Genomic DNA, 16145 nt, shown 5'->3' on the forward strand with positions numbered 1-16145 from the left:
TGAGAATGTAGGTCAGCAGAGAAGTTGGAGCAGAATAAGTAGGTTTGAGCATTATAAGCACAGAGAAAGTAGTTTTTCACCTTCAGAGAAAGTTTCCTTCATCCACTCTCTTCTACAAAATATAAGCTAAAAATCATAAAAATCAAAAAGACTGTCTTCTCACTAAAGATGACCTTCCAATATTATTATTGGAATATTGTTATTCCAATCATTAGCCAATCAATTTTTTAAATGAGAACTCCCTTGGGATATCTACACCCATAGCAATTCTTCATTATTCTACATTATTTATGGAGCTTTAACTGCTTCCTTTGCATAGGCTTTCTGCCTCGAAAGTTCTCAACTCCAAAAATATCTATTTATGGACAAGTATCCACTTGGGACCAAATGGCTCCAAAGTGCTTGGGATAACAGTTAATAGACTTTTGGGACATCTTTATCAAAGGTTGGGGAAAGAACATTCTAATCCCATGTACTTCATCCAATTTAACCAATTACAAGGCTCAAAGATCCCCAAATGGTTGTTTTTGGAGCTAACACACACTATCTCTTGCTTCCATATCAATCACTGACCTGGAATCCTGAGGAAGTGAGAAACTGAGGGAACCATCCACAAAACATGTCAGAGATAGAAAATACTATTTTGTATAAAGAGAAAAACTGGAAAGCCATCTTTGGTTCTACTTGAGCCTCTTTCCTCTCCATAATATATTAAGAGACTTAAAGTATCTGCCATTTCCATCCCTTCTGAAGCATTGAATTGCTATAAAAACATCCTTAAATAAATCTCATTTGGATATTTCAATTTAGTGCATGGGTTCTCTCCTTTCCTAGCACAGTGCCTGGAACATAATAAGGGTTTAATTGATATTTGGTGATTGACTGAAAGATTACAAAACTACTTATTTAGAGAATATTTCATAGCAAATGTAGAACTGAAATGGGTAGAAGTTGATTAATTCTCCTTTATAGAAAAATTAAATTAAAAGAACAGTATCAATTCTTGCTCAAAGAATTTTAGTACAAGATTGGTAACCACTTGGCAGAAATCACAAAATGGGATGATAATGTAAGTCAGATTATTTCTAAGGTTATTCCTATGTCTTAAGAGCAAAGTTCCATAGCAAGTCTGCTGGATATAGTTGAAAGACTTTGGATTAAATCATAGCTTTTGTCAAATGTGTAACCTTGAACAAGTCACAAACTCCTTAGGTCTCAGCTTCTTCATCTATAAAATGAAGGAATCTGGAATTATATGAACTCTGTGGTTCTTTCAGAAACCTATTAACCTATAATGTTGTTTTCTGCTCTACATCCCTGTTTCCTTCCCCTACAATCTCATCGTTTTCAGGCCAAATAAACTCATTTTTGTTTACCAACTCTCTCTTAAGTGTGGTACCCAGTACTAAATACACTACATTATGGTTGGGAATAAGAGAAACTCTAAGGCAGAACTCTATAGCACTATAAACCAGAACCCTATAACTTTGAACAAGTGAGCATGTAGTTAGTAAGGCCCCCTTACCTAGTCTTCATTTGCAATATAAAGCCAAACTCTTTCAGCTCACAGACAAATTTTGTGCGTTTGATAGCAATAAATGTAACAACCTTTTAAGGAATTTGTCAGATTTTTCTTAAACACTTAAAAACCATTAGGGAATCAACTATTTTCTACCAAGTCAGGCTCATGCTGCTTTGTAAACATGCAAACAAGAAATAAATATAGGAGTTAGTGATAGAGCAAAATGCAGTAAATTTTCTGGTAATTCAGATGACATCTGAAAGTAAGGGAATTATGTTGGTATGACAGGAACTAGATGTACACTGAATCATGTGGGAGGTATGTAACATCTAAAGATTAAGTAGAAAGAACTGTAAATTACACAGCTTAAGTGCATATTTTTATGTACTTTCCAGAAAACTTCCACTTTCCAGATCCTCCACTTGCCAGAAAACAATATACCTCTTCTGCAGATTCAATTTTATCCCTCATTATGCTATGTATATTCCTAACCAATCTATGCAGCTAAGATAACATATATTGTTTCTGCATTTATGACTGTTCTCTGATTAGGGAGGAAATGTATTATTCATAGAGTTCTTATTTCCTTTACCTACATGCACACTAGCTACTCTCAAATTCTATTATGTACACCAGCCATGATAGCAGAACAGGAAGAAGGAGAAGAGTCCAGCTGTCTTCTGGAACTCCTCCAATGAAAATCTAGGAAGAACAACAGATGATGGACTACATGGGTAGAATAAGATTGGGGCCAACTTGGGAATCTATTTTATTTGACTATGCAAATTTGTTGAAAGAGTTTTGTTTTGATTTTTTTCATGGAGGGGAGGGTGGTTGTAGGAGGAATAAAAGGTGAGTGATTTTTTAAAAAAGCAATACACACACACACACACACACACACACACACACACAAAACAGAACAGCACTGAAGTAAGTCTTGATTGAGAAATCCAAGGAAAAAATGAAAATGAGTCATTTTTCCAACCAAGGGAACAAGATCAGGAGTCAGGGAACATCTGTGTCACTGTTAACCACAGAGCTGGGTGAGGGACTGATTCTAATAGGTGCTCTAGGGCCAGGAACGATCATGGATCTAAGAGAAAGCAAGAACTAGGGGCTGTTTTCTCTACCTCCAGAATTGGGTTTTAAACACAGCAGGGACTTTGGAGGGTATCTTGGTCCAGGCATGGGGCTAACCCAAAGCTATGTTCTAGGTGTGAAGTGACAGCCTATCCAGCTGATCAAGCTCAAACTTGGCCTGTGAGTATATAGTGGGCAAGAAGGAGCCATGGAAAGGAACGGCAATTGTGAAGCATTGACCTAGGAGTGAGATCTCTGATTCATTTCTGAACCTCATCTGAATTCTGTACCAAGCAACCCTCGATGAGCCTGCAGTTCTGTCACTCCACACCTGCAGGGCCTTCCAGCTAGCTTTATACTCCAGCCAGTGGCAAGTCTGTCTTGTAGACCTAAACCTGAGTCAGAAGACTGTCAAATTCAGGCCAATGGGGGAAGAGGGGAAAGCAATCAGACTTAATTCTAGATCAGGTCATTTAATGTGCACTGAGTATTTTCGGGTCTCTGCCCTGAGCTGCCTAAGAGATTAATGAAAAAAACAGTACTCGATACCACAATAAAACAGCAGTAGGATATTGGACAATATAAAACAGAAACATGTAAGGGCCTGATATTCTGATACTTAATCCCACACTGTGATTAGTATTAAAAGGATCAAATGGGCCCATGGATTGTGCCTCATTTATATCTCTTCTCAAATAAGGCAATTTCCCCAACATGTTGGACGTTTGACCCCATTAGGGGAGTGCACCAATTCCTGATATTGAGTGTTGTTTTTGGCTTTTTCTTTCACCTCCTTTCTTTGTAGAGTATCAAAGAAATAACAATAAAGAGAGAAAAAGGAGTATGTTGTATGTGATGTAAGCATTTAGTAAAAGAGGGGAACAGCATGTCAGGGAATCATTTTATATAGAGAATTCCCTTAGAATAAAGGAAGAAACAAACCTGAAATAGGAATGCATCACCAAGAGAGTTACTGAGGCAGAAAACAAAGTCTTTCTTTGGGTGTTCAGGCACTGCTTGCACGATGCTGTTCTCCACCCAGACTGCATGCTTGGGGATGCTGTTGTGATCTATTCCAGACCTCCCATCACTTTCATAGAAGAATAATGTGCATCCTAAGGGAAAAGATCAGAGGCATTCAATAAATTGGTTTGTTGAAAATAAATGATTTATACCCTGGGCAAGTCACTTAATTGCCTGGTCCTTATTGCCATTCTGCCTTGGAACCAATACACAGTATACTTCTAAGACAGAAGGTAAGGGTTTTTTAGAAAGAGAAAAAAGAAAATAAATGATTTATATAATAGCAAGACAATGCAACATGAGAACCACCATTTGAATCCAACTAACAGGAAACAACAAAAATGTAAAAGTCCTATTTTACAATTGACTCAATTTTTTTGGACTAAAATCAAACAGTAAATCCAAAGAGAAATGGTAGGATAGAAAGGTGGTGTGGTATGTTGTAAAGGGTTTTAATCTAGTAACTGATACTAATGAATGGTGTGATGATCTTGGACTCAGAGCCTGGAACAGTTGATGCTTACATAAAAGTTTGTTGATTGATAAAATCATTTTACTCTGTTGAACTCAATTTCCTAATTTGAAAATTGATAGAATTAATATTAGAAGGTCTCTAAAGTTTTCTTCTGGCTTTAAAACTCCAGTTTTATGGAACACATTTGCCTTTATTTTCTCTTTAACTTAGTCTTTATGTTCACATTTTCTCACAGTCTATCTGCCCCTAAATAGTCTCTCTCTTTATATTATTCTATTTATTTTAAATCCTTAACTTTTGTGTATTGGCTTATAGGTGGAAGAGTGGTAAGGGTGAGCAATGGGGGTCAAGTGACTTGCCCAGGGTCACACAGCTGGGAAGTGTCTGAGGCCGGATTTGAACCTAGGACCTCCCGTCTCTAGGCCTGACTCTCAATCCACTGAGCTACCCAGCTGCCCCTCTTTATATTATTCTAAATGAGATTTTCTTTCCAATTCATGTCCCCTAATCTGAAACACTGATCCTCTCTTTCTTAGCCAATCTTCCGACAAAAGCTATCTATACTTGAGGCCTCTACTTCCTCACCTTTCACCCTTCCATCCTTTGCAATGTTGGATTTTGATCTTATCCCTCAAGCTGAAACTACTTTGTCCCAATTTACTAGCAATATTTTGATTGCCTAATTTTCTTCATTTTTCTCTACCTATCTGCTACATTTGATACTTGACAACCTTCTTTTCCTAGATACATTTTCATGATACCTCTCTTAGTCCTCCTCCTACCTGTCTAGTTGCTCCTTCTCAGTCTCCTTTGCTGGCTCATCAATCCTACATATTATGACTCTAAACTGTGACTCATACAACCACCAAGAGTGTTCAGGTTATATATGTGAAGTGAAGGAGAATGAAGGATGAGGATAGCACCAATATTACCTGAGAGACTGGCAGAATGATGGTGCCTTCAACAGAAATAGGGAAGATTGGAAAAAGGGCCTGTTTGGGGTAGAAATATGAGTTTTGTTTTGCTCATGATGAATTTGAGATGTCTCTGGAACATACAGTTTATAATGTCAAAAAGGCATTTTGGTGATGGGGAAGCTGAGGAGAGACATTAGGAGTGGATTTATAGATCTGGGAATTATTTACCTAGAGATAATCTGGGGCAATCTGCACAGGGATAATAACTGAATCCATGGGCCTTGAGAGAGAATATACAGTGAGAAAAGAGCCTAGGACAGGTGACTGTAGATCACACATAGTTAAGGATCATAACTGATGAACTATCAAAGGAGAAGGAGAAGGAAAAATCTCACAGGTAGGAGAACCAGGAGAAAAAAGTGTCATGAAAATCCAAAGAGACTGTACACAGAAACAGATGATGACCAATGGAGTCAAATATAGTAGACAAGTCAAGGAGGATAAAAGTGGGGGGAACCCAAACAACTTTGGCCGCTATGAGATTATTAGTAATTTTAGAGAGAGCAGTTTTTAGTGAAGTGATGAGGTTAGAAGCTAGATTACCAAAGGTGAGATGTGAATGATAGGACAAGAAGGGAAGGCAATCATTGAGGCAGATTTTTCTAGGACTTTGAGAAAGAGAAGAAAGGTAGAGGATAGGTTGAGAGAATGCTAAGGTTTTGTGAAGGATTTTTAGATATGGGGGAAACTTTAGCATGGTTGAAGGCAGTAGAGGAAGAATCACTAAATAGAGAGATTCTGAGAATTAGAGAGGAAGGTGATGATAAGGAGGGCATGCAATCTGATGGAGAAGACAAAAGGAAATGGCATCAGGGATACACTTATAGGACAGGCTTTGAAAAAAGAAAAGGCCACCTCATTACCATGGATTGGGGGAAAGGCAGAGTAGAGAGGGCATGATGTTAAGAGGCTTTGAGATGAAGGAGAGAACAAGAGGCTGACAGCAAGTGGTCTCAACTTTCTCAGGCAAGTAAGAGGCGAGGCCTTTGGTTAAGGAGAAAAGTTAGGGGAGTACTGAGGAGAAGAAAGTTTGGAAGAGTTTCCATGGGGATTAAGAAAGGATTAGAAAGGAATACAAGGAATTTCTTAAGACAATGAGGAATCAACTAAAGCTAATTATAATGAATTTGAAGCTTACCAGGCAGCATGGTTATATCACTTCCTCTGGGGCTTATAAGCAATACATGTGTAGGAGTGGAGGACAAAGAGCAATATCCCACTACAGGGTTAGAGGGAGAATTGTTGGCCTACCCCTATTTTCTAAGTCCCCTTCCTGATCACTTACTTAAGAGCTTAATGATACTGGAATTTTACTCTGCCATCTTTGCAGATTTCCTCTGATTTTACAATAAATTCAATTCATTTCATCTGAATGTGCCACCACTAACAGCAAAGCTATCCTTTTAATCTTCCCTGTTTGATTCTTTATCTCACTAGCTTCAGCAACTATTTTAAATCTTCTGTCCTCAAACCTCCTCCAGCATCCCTCCCCTAATTTTTCCAACCAAACGCCTCATTTTACATTTTATTAAGAAAATATAGACATTTGCCATGAGCATCCTCTTCTATTCATCTCAGAACTCATATCATCCCCTATTCTCTCATCATGTAGTCTAATCACTAATGAAGTAGCTCTTCTCTTCAACAAGATCAGATTTTCTTTCTTTTTTTAAAAAATTACCTTTCATCTTAGAACCAATGCTGTATATTAGCTCCAAGGCAGAAAGAATGGTAAGAGCTGGGCATTGGGGTATAAGTGACTTGCCAAGGGACAAACAGCTAGAAAATGTCTGAGACCAGATTTAAACCCAGGACCTCAGATCTCTGAATCTGGTGCTCAATTCACTGAGCCACCTAGTAGCCCCCAAGGTCAAGCTTTCTACACTCGCACCTATCTAAAACAGATTGTCACACCCCTCTTCCATGCCAATGGTCATCCTTTCTCTCTAATCTTCCTTTCTACAAACATACCCAATTCTCCTTAGCCTTTAAAAAAGAACCCTCATGGATGTGGCAAAATTGGGACATTAATGCATTGCTGGTGGAGTTGGGAACTGATCCAACCATTCTGGATGGCAATTTGGAACTATATGCTCAAAGGGCTTTAAAAGACTATCTGCATTTTGATCCAGCCATACCACTGCTTGAATTATACCCCAAAGAGATAATAAGGGAAAAGACTTGTACAAAAATATTTATAGCTGCACTCTTTGTGGTGGCAAAAAATTGGAAAATGAGAGAATGTCCTTTAATTGGGGAATGGCTGAACAAATTGTGGTATCTGTTGGTGATAGAATACTATTGTGCTCAAAGGAATAAAGAACTGGAGGAATTCCATGTGAACTGGAATGACCTCCAGGAATTGATGCAGAGTGAAAGGAGCAGATCCAGGAGAACATTGTACACAGAGACTGATACATTGTGGTACAATCAAACATAACGGACTCCTCTATTAGCAGCAATGCAAGGATCCAGAGCAAGGCTGAGGGACTTATGAGAAAGAATACTAGCCACATTCACAGGAAGAACTGTGGGAGGAGAAACATAGAAGAAAAACAACTGCTTGAATACATGGGCTGATGGGGATATTATTGGGGATGTAGACACTAAACGATAACTCTAGTCTGACTATCAATAATATGGAATTAGGTCTTGATCAATGATACATGTAAAACCCAGTGGAATTGTGCATCAGCACAAAGGGGGATAGGGCAGTTTGGGGGATAGGGCGGTTTGGGGGAGAGGGAAAGAACATGAAATATGTAACTATGGGAAAATATTCAAAATTAAAATTAAAAAAAAAAAAGAACCCTCGTTAGAACATATCCATTCTCTTAAAGGCTTAAACTATCATCCAATACCTCTCCTTTCTCAAATCCTAACAATAAATCTTTCAACTTGTTGCTGCCATTTCCTCTTTTCTCACTCACTCTCTAATCCTTTGCCATCTGGCTTCCAAATTTATCAACTCATCTTCTCTTGCCAAAGTCACTAATGATTTCTTAATTGCCAAATATGAGGGGTTATTTTTATTTCTAATCCTTAACCACTCTAAATCACCTGACAGTGTTGACTAACTTCTCCTGGATACTCTCCTCTGAATTTATTTTTTGTTTTATTTTGTTTATATTCACTCTCTTTTTGTTTTCCTTCTACTGGTTTGATAGCTCTTTCTCAGTTTTATTTGGATGATCATCAATATTATGCCCACTAAATATGGATGTACTAAGGATCTATAAAGGTCCTTTCCTCTTTCTCTACATTCTCCATCTTGATGACCTCATCAGCTCCAAGGGTGCCAATTTTCTTCTTGATGCAGATAATTCCCAAATTCATAAAGGAGCTCCCAAATCCCTGTCTTTTGAGATGGAAGTCTGTACCTTCAATCTATTGGCCATTTCCCAATGGATATCTCATAGGCATCTCAAATCAAAATGTCCCAAATAGAATTCATTCTCTCTCCTCCAAAATCCATCTCTTTTCCAAACTTCCTTATTTAAGGTAAGGGAACCACTATTCCTACAGTTCAGTGCCAACCTCAGTACCTCCTTCTCAGTCACCCACACATCCTATCAACTATCCACCTTGCAATTTCTATCCTTATAAATTCCCTGTCCAATAAATACTTCCTAGTCAGGTATTTGTTACCTCTACCCCTGCTCCAACCCATATGGCACATAACTTCATTGTGGATCAAATGTAAACTCTGGCTTTCAGACCTCTTCATATCCCAATCTCAACCCATCTTCCCAACATCACATATGACTCTCTTTACCACTCTCTGGTCTAGCTATACTGACTTTTAGTCAATGGAGCTATCTCACCACCTATAATTAACTGAAGAGAAGACAACATACTTTGAACTAAGTTATACCACTCAACAAAACATTGATTTCAAAGTCTTCCAAAGGTTTAGATTGATCTTTACCTATCCAGACATTATATATCCCATAACAAGCAATTTGTCAAATTCTATTCTATTGTGACCCTTTATAATTAGTTCTCTTATATTTAAAGCAGCTTTATAATTTCAGGATTGGGTGGTTCTCATACAGAAACAAGCATCCATTAAATCCACTGACAAATGGTTCATCCTATACAACCACTGTTTGCCACAGTTTGTTCATCCTGTTCATTTCATTTCAACTTACAAGCTATCTCTTATTCCCTCTCACTATTCTGATTTCAACTAATTTGATGATAAAAATATTGCTTTGGGTCCCATTGTATGAATGAGTGAATTGTTTTGTAAATATAATGAATCATATACTCATAATATAATTTATGGACTATATATATAAAATATGCATGTAAGTATATATATATGTGTATTATGGAAGAATGCATATTTTTACAGTTAAAAGAGAAGACACGAAGGATCAGTGGATTAGGAAAAAGCAGTCTTGATGTAAATGTTGGTTCATATTAACTACCTTGGAAAAGACTTTGGAAAAAAATCACTACATATTTTGGGCTTGTTTCCCTAATGTTTAAAATGTTGAGTTTGAAACAGATGCTAAGGTCTTCCATAGAATGTGAAGATATTCTGAATTCATATATTTCAGTCTCTAAACATTGAAATTTAATAATCTTGTGAATTTTCAGGATGGAAATGTGAATGTCTTGTGTGTCTATGTATATTTAGATCTATAGGATATAGATAGATATAAATACATACATACACACACATCCCTATATGAAGTTGCAAAAGACACTGTGGTGAGCCAAATTCATAGTGTTAAAATTAAGGTAGAATTCACCTGTGAATTTACTAGGTGCTATTACTGTTCCTAAATGCAGTGTCTATCATTATATCGAATGCCAGGAAAAGAGCCTAGGACAATATTAGCCTTCGGGTTTCAACTATATGTGTGAGTTAGTCCTTCCAACAGGTCATCTTGGGAGCAGGCCCACAGTGCAGTTTGGAAATATGGACTACAACAGCCTTACTTCCTAGTGCTAACCAATAATATTGCTTATAAGAACCTCTATAATGATACTTTCCCCCCACCCCCACCCCCTTTGGTCAAATGCATGAACTGAATTCCTCACATGTGCACACAGATTTCATGCAAGTTTGATACACTATGCATATAAATGAACATAAAATAACATAAATATTCAAGAGCTATGTATCCAAATTAATATTGTCTAAAGTAAAGTGGTCATTGTAGGAGGGCAGCATTTATTTTTTTTTTCATGACACTGCCTCTATTTAAATCATTTTAGGAATTCCTTTTAATACTACCTTCATAACCAGTTAGTATAAAAGCTAATGTTTTGACAAAGCCATCTATTAGCCTTTCCTCCTCCTCCTTTGTAAGTACAATTCAGGTGCCACCTCCTACATTAGGCTTTTCCTAATCTCCCCAGCACTTTGCCTGCACTTTCTCTCCTCTTCTTCCTCCTTTTTTTTTCTTCTTCTTCACCCCCTCCCTCTCTCTCACCATTCCATGTCAAATTCCATTTTGTCCTTTGTACAGTTATCTCTCTCTGTATGCTGTTTGTTGATTATAAGAAACAGAAAAACAAAAATTAAATTATTTTGTATTACTTTGTATTTACTTAGGTGCGTATCCATCCTTTCCCCTATCCCCTAGAGCTCAAAGATACATAAACTTTTTTGATAAAATGTGTATTTTTAATCATTTTGGGGAAGCCAAATATGTATCAAAGAATTGACAATAGTTAGATAGATGAATGAAGCAGCTACTGTTACTGTATACGTTTAAACTTTCTATGTGTAAGAGACTGCAACATTTAATAATACATATATTCTTCCTTGAATCTTTGTATCCCAATCATCTAACATAGAACCCAGAAATATAAGGCACTTAGTGTTTGATTAAGTCTATTAAAATTATAAACAAGAGATGCTTGGATTTTAAAACAACATGTAAGCATATATTAAAAAGAACAAGTGATTAAGAATAGACAGATTAATAAACTGTATTTTCTACCCTTACCTTTCAAGGACACCCAATAGTGTTTCCATTTCCTTCGGGTGGCAGACTCTACTTTCTTGTTCTTCTTGTGGACAAGAAAGTTCTTCACTGCTAGAGCTCCGGCCTTTCGTACTGTTCCTTGAGCAGCTGAGAGGAGGATATCTGACTGTCCTAGAGAACTCAAAGTACCACTACTCTGCTCATCACTGTGGGCAGACCCAGCTTCCTCAAGGCTCTCACTGTTATTGGTGCTCATCTCCAGTTCCCGACGGAAATTCTCATATACCCCTTGCCGGGCAGCATCTCCAGTAGAGCTGCTGCCACTGTCACTGCCCACAAATGCTCGGCTAGTAGTTGGGGAATAGCTAGAATTGGTAGCATTGGAACGTCTGGAGAGGAGGTCTGTATCAATGGTAGCTCCTTCAATCCCACTGTCGGCAAACTCACTTCCCTCACCTATGTTCACATCCTTGAAAGGAGAAAAATACAAGGGAAGAAAAAAGAAATGTCATTTAAGGGAGTCCAATAATACTAAAGAAGGCCCAGTGATAAAATCAATGTACTCTTCTTCCCCCAGTTGTCTTGTATTTATTTATCTATGTACAAATTATATCTATTATCCTCCCTCCCCCCAGAATGAAGCTTCTTGAAGGCAGAGATAATTTTGGTTTTGTCTTTGAATGTTCCCTGAGCACTGCACAAGGTAGTTGTTCAACACATCTTTACTGATTTGGAGGAAGAGAAAAATACTTTGGAAAACTTATTATTTATCTGACTGGGGTAATTAATGAACTGGCAATTCAGCAATTGAGATTTTGCCACCTCCTAAGAGTTGTAGCACTCAGCTGCTCTTACTTAGCCTCATTAAGAGTGCTTTGGAACCTATGGGATAGTGAGGGGGCAGGAGGCAGCTAGATACTACAACAGATTGAGTGCCAAACCTTGAGTCAAGGACCTGGGTTCAAATAGCCTGAGACAGTTCTTAGATGTGTGACCCTGGGCAAGTCAATTAACTCCAACTTCCTAGCTCTTCTGCCTTGGAACCAATACTTGAATCATTTCTAAGAGAGAAGGTAAGGTGTTTTGTGTCATTGCTGGGGTTTTTTAAGACAGAAGATAAGAGTTAAAAAAAAAAAAAAAAAGAAACCACTGGGAAAATTCTATAGGATAATTAGTTGCTCCAAATGTAAGGATATATAACAGCATAACTAATTCTGCATAGCTGCTGCCTATAAAAAGCCCATTTGGGAGTCTATTGTTTAACGTGATGACTAACAAGATAATATTGTACCACTCCACCCACTCATCCCACAAGGAAAAGTAGCATGTTCTCTTCTTCTACTCAGATCTGATAGCTTCACTTCTCAGTTGTTTAGGTAAAGTGTCTTATTCTGTATTGTGCCAAATAATTCTGCAAGATCCATTACTCTTCAGCATTCTGAAATGTATTTCACTTTTTAGAAGTAAGCAGTGTTCTGCCTCTAGCTGGAATAGAGTCAAAAGATAGGAGAGTGTCAATTCCCAATTTTGAAAACTTTAGACATTTTTAGTCTATAGTTCTATGCTTGTTCTCAGATAATAAACTATGCAGAAGAGAGAACTAACCTAAAATTAGTCTTAATTGTTATAAAGTATTTCATGTATTTTCCTAAAAATAATTAAATTCGATTGTAGCAAGGCTATTAGAGACTACCACACTCACTTGTCACCCCTCAGCCTGCTACTTGAGTCACTCCCATATTTAATATCATCTCAAGCCTAGGGTAATTCAAGGTATGTATGTAGTGTTCCTCATTTGTTAATTAAATTTTGACATATTGCTCAAATAAGCTCAAAGTCCACACTCTAATTCATCAAATAATTTTCAAATTGGAAAAACTTCCTTTCCCAATTTAGCACTCATACTTTTCTATACATTAAATCCCTTCCCTTGATTAAGGAACCTCTTAATAAATCCTTTGACTAAGATTAATTAGTTATAAAATATAGAATTTGTTAACAATGACAGATAATAGAACAGAAGTAAAAATAACTATTAACATTTTAGTTATAAGAAAGTATTACCTCACACTATCATGGTAACCACAGATGATTTCACTTTGGAACAATTATTGAGTTCACTCAAGAAACCAAAGACTCTTCAAGTACCTTTATAAGATCAAGGCTAAGTTCTGCCAGAAGGAAGGCCTCTCCATTCTCCTTCTCTATCTTCACTAGCTTCTCTCCAATCAGGAAGAATAAGTCTCTCTTCAGTGCTAAAAGCACCGAAATAAAGTTTCTTCATAAAATAATAAAGATAGTTCTAACAAGTTTTTTTCTCACCTTCTGTCTTCTCCATAGCTCATGTCATAAAATAAAGATAAACATACCTTCTCCCTTACTTCATAAGAAAAATCTCATAAAATGAAAGAGGCAACTGAAAATTGTAGCAACTGAGCTCTTAAAGAGTCAGTAACAATTTCCATTGCCTCTATAGAAAGAGTTTTTTGGTGGCAGCTGGGTAGCTCAGTGGAGTGAGAGTCAGGCCTAGAGACAGGAGGTCCTGGGTTCAAATTTGGCCTCAGACACTTCCTAGCTGTGTGATCCTGGGGAAGTCACTTGACCCCCATTGCCTAGCCCTTACTGCTTTTCTGCCTTAGAACCAAAACACAGGATTGATTCTAAGACTGAAAGTAAAATTAAAAAAAAAAAAAGCTTTGGGTGGGGTTTTGTATTAAAAAATTTTTTTACTAAAAAAAAAAAAAGAGTATGATTTTTTTTAAAGGTTGTTTTTCTTTTTAAACATATAAGAAAGTCAACCTGCAACTTTTAAAGCTGTCCTTCATGTCTGTGCTTCTTTCTGTTCTATTTTCTTCCTTGCTTCCCAAACCCCTCTTTTATATGTGGGGATATATATATACCCTATTCCTAGTCCCCCACCCAAAAGAAAACAGCAACAAGTATACATCAAGCACAACAAATTTCCACACTGGACACATCTGAAAAGATATGTCTTATTTTGCACTTCAAGTTCTTCTGTCAGAAGGTGGAAGACATGCTTCATCAGCAGAAATATTGGATCATGGTTGATCACAATAATGATTAGAATTCACAAGTCTTTCCAAGTTTTCTTTATAATGAAATATCTATTTCAAATACAAGTCTTTACAATGCTGCTATTACTGTATACCAACGTTTGTAAATTCCACCACTTTAATGTAATCAGTTCATACTAGTCCTCCTAGGTTTCTGTAAAACCATTCCTTTTGTCATTTCTTATGGTAGAATAATATTCCATTTCAGTCACATGAATTGGTCAGCCATTTCCCAACTGATAGATATCACCTTAGTTTCCAGTTTTTTGTTATTATAAACAAAAACAAGCATAGAAATACAAATACTTTTGTACAAATACAAATTAGAAAGGTTATACTTATAATCACCTTTGAAAGAGCTGGTATCAAAGATACCCAAATCTTGGACTTTATTATAACCCCCCCCAAAAAGGCTACTTAGAACATATTACTACCCATATTCACCAAAGGTATTTTGTGGAAGGTTAGAGAAGGGAATAGGCAGGCTTTTTCACATTCCATATTCCATATTCACATATTCCATAGAAGAAAAAAGCTAAATAGCATAGAGAACTGGCCTTGGAGTCAGGATACACTGGGCTCTAGTCCTGACTCTTATACAGAGCAGATACTAGTCTGCATTGGTAAAGTGTATTTCCTTATCAGAAATTCCCTTTACTAATAATATGACAGATAGTTTTCAAAAAAAAGAAAAAGAAAAAATAGAACACATCTTTATTGTTCAGTTATTTTTAAATTATTTCTATATATAAATAATTAATAATTTTTAATGTTTTCTGACTCTGTGACCCCTTTGGGCTTTTATTGGTAAAGATACTGGATTGATTTGCCATTTTCTTCTCCAGCTCATTTTACAGATGAGGAAACTGAAGCAAACAGCGTTAAGTAATTTGCCTGTTGTCATGCGGCTAGTTAAAGTGCATGAGGTCAAAGCTGAACTCAGGAAGATGATTCTTCCTGACTCCTGTCTAAATACTGTGTAATACATCTTTACAAGCCTATAATATGCATAGAATATAATATTCCATTGTACATACTGTTTCTTGACTGCAAAAAAGTATTTTTAGTCAGTAGAGCAAAAGACCTCAAAATCTCCGCTTCAGACATAGGTTAAATCATTTCCTTGAAAGATGAAACAAGTGATAACTGTTGTTATGAATAACCCCCTGATTATTCATTTTAAACGAGGAATATAGTGTTCAAAAAGTATTTGGCACTATCATGCACACTGTCAGGTGCAGATTTCACATAAAAGGAAGAATCCCAACAGGTGAGGTATTCCCCTTTGCTTCCTATTTGTGAATAATATTGTACCAATTATATCAAATCCCAGTACTCCAAAGCTTACTAAGCGAAAACAACAATCACTCAAAAGAGACTAGTAAGAATAATTCTGCTAGGAAAATTTTGTATAGATAAGTTTTATTTTTATGTCAATACCATCCTTAGGGTATAGTCAAGAGGTAAGATCAGTAGGGTAAAGGATATGAATAGTTTTATAGCAATTACAATATAGTCATATAGATGTCTAGAAAGAATATACCAATTAACAGCCTTACTAACAGAGAAAGAGTATGCTTATTTTTCCACAGCCCTAGGAGCATTGAATTTTAAGGTTTTAAACTATCTTTGCCAACTGAATCAATTTAAGTATTTCTGAATTTAGAACTCTGAATATGAGAGTTTATTCAGTTCAGGTCATATGTTTCTTAAGAACTCCCTATTCATACAGGAAAGGACCTTCCTCTATATCAATTCCTTATAGATTCTGGGTGTCAAGATTTTTATGGTAAAGATTTTTCCTTTGGTCTGTTGCTTTCTGCTTAATTATAGAAGCATGACTGTTTGTTAAACAAAATAATCATAATTTCAATGTAATCAATTCTCAAATGCATCTATTTGGCCTAAGAATTTCTTGTACCTGTTCAACAGTTGAGAACTTTTTCTTTCCATAATTGTGACATCTCCTCACTCTCTCTCAGTGTACCCACATATATACACAAATGTAGATTTGTGTATATATTCATACAAACATGTATATATACATCC

The 16145-nt window shown here is 36.6% G+C and overlaps 1 protein-coding gene across 1 annotated transcript in view; it reads right to left on the reverse strand.

Annotated features, from left to right (window-relative positions):
• TIAM1 (TIAM Rac1 associated GEF 1) overlaps window positions 1-16145 on the reverse strand; it is a 121484-nt gene that overhangs the window by 90307 nt on the left and 15032 nt on the right. The window contains exons 2-3 of the mRNA XM_044666876.1: window positions 11044-11491; window positions 3545-3717 (exon numbers count right to left, since the gene is read on the reverse strand). Of these exons, the coding sequence (XP_044522811.1) occupies window positions 3545-3717; window positions 11044-11491 (621 nt within the window). The remainder of the gene's footprint in view (window positions 1-3544; window positions 3718-11043; window positions 11492-16145) is intronic.

Source organism: Gracilinanus agilis, chromosome 3, assembly GCF_016433145.1.
Source record: "Gracilinanus agilis isolate LMUSP501 chromosome 3, AgileGrace, whole genome shotgun sequence".
NCBI classification, from domain to species: domain Eukaryota; kingdom Metazoa; phylum Chordata; class Mammalia; order Didelphimorphia; family Didelphidae; genus Gracilinanus; species Gracilinanus agilis.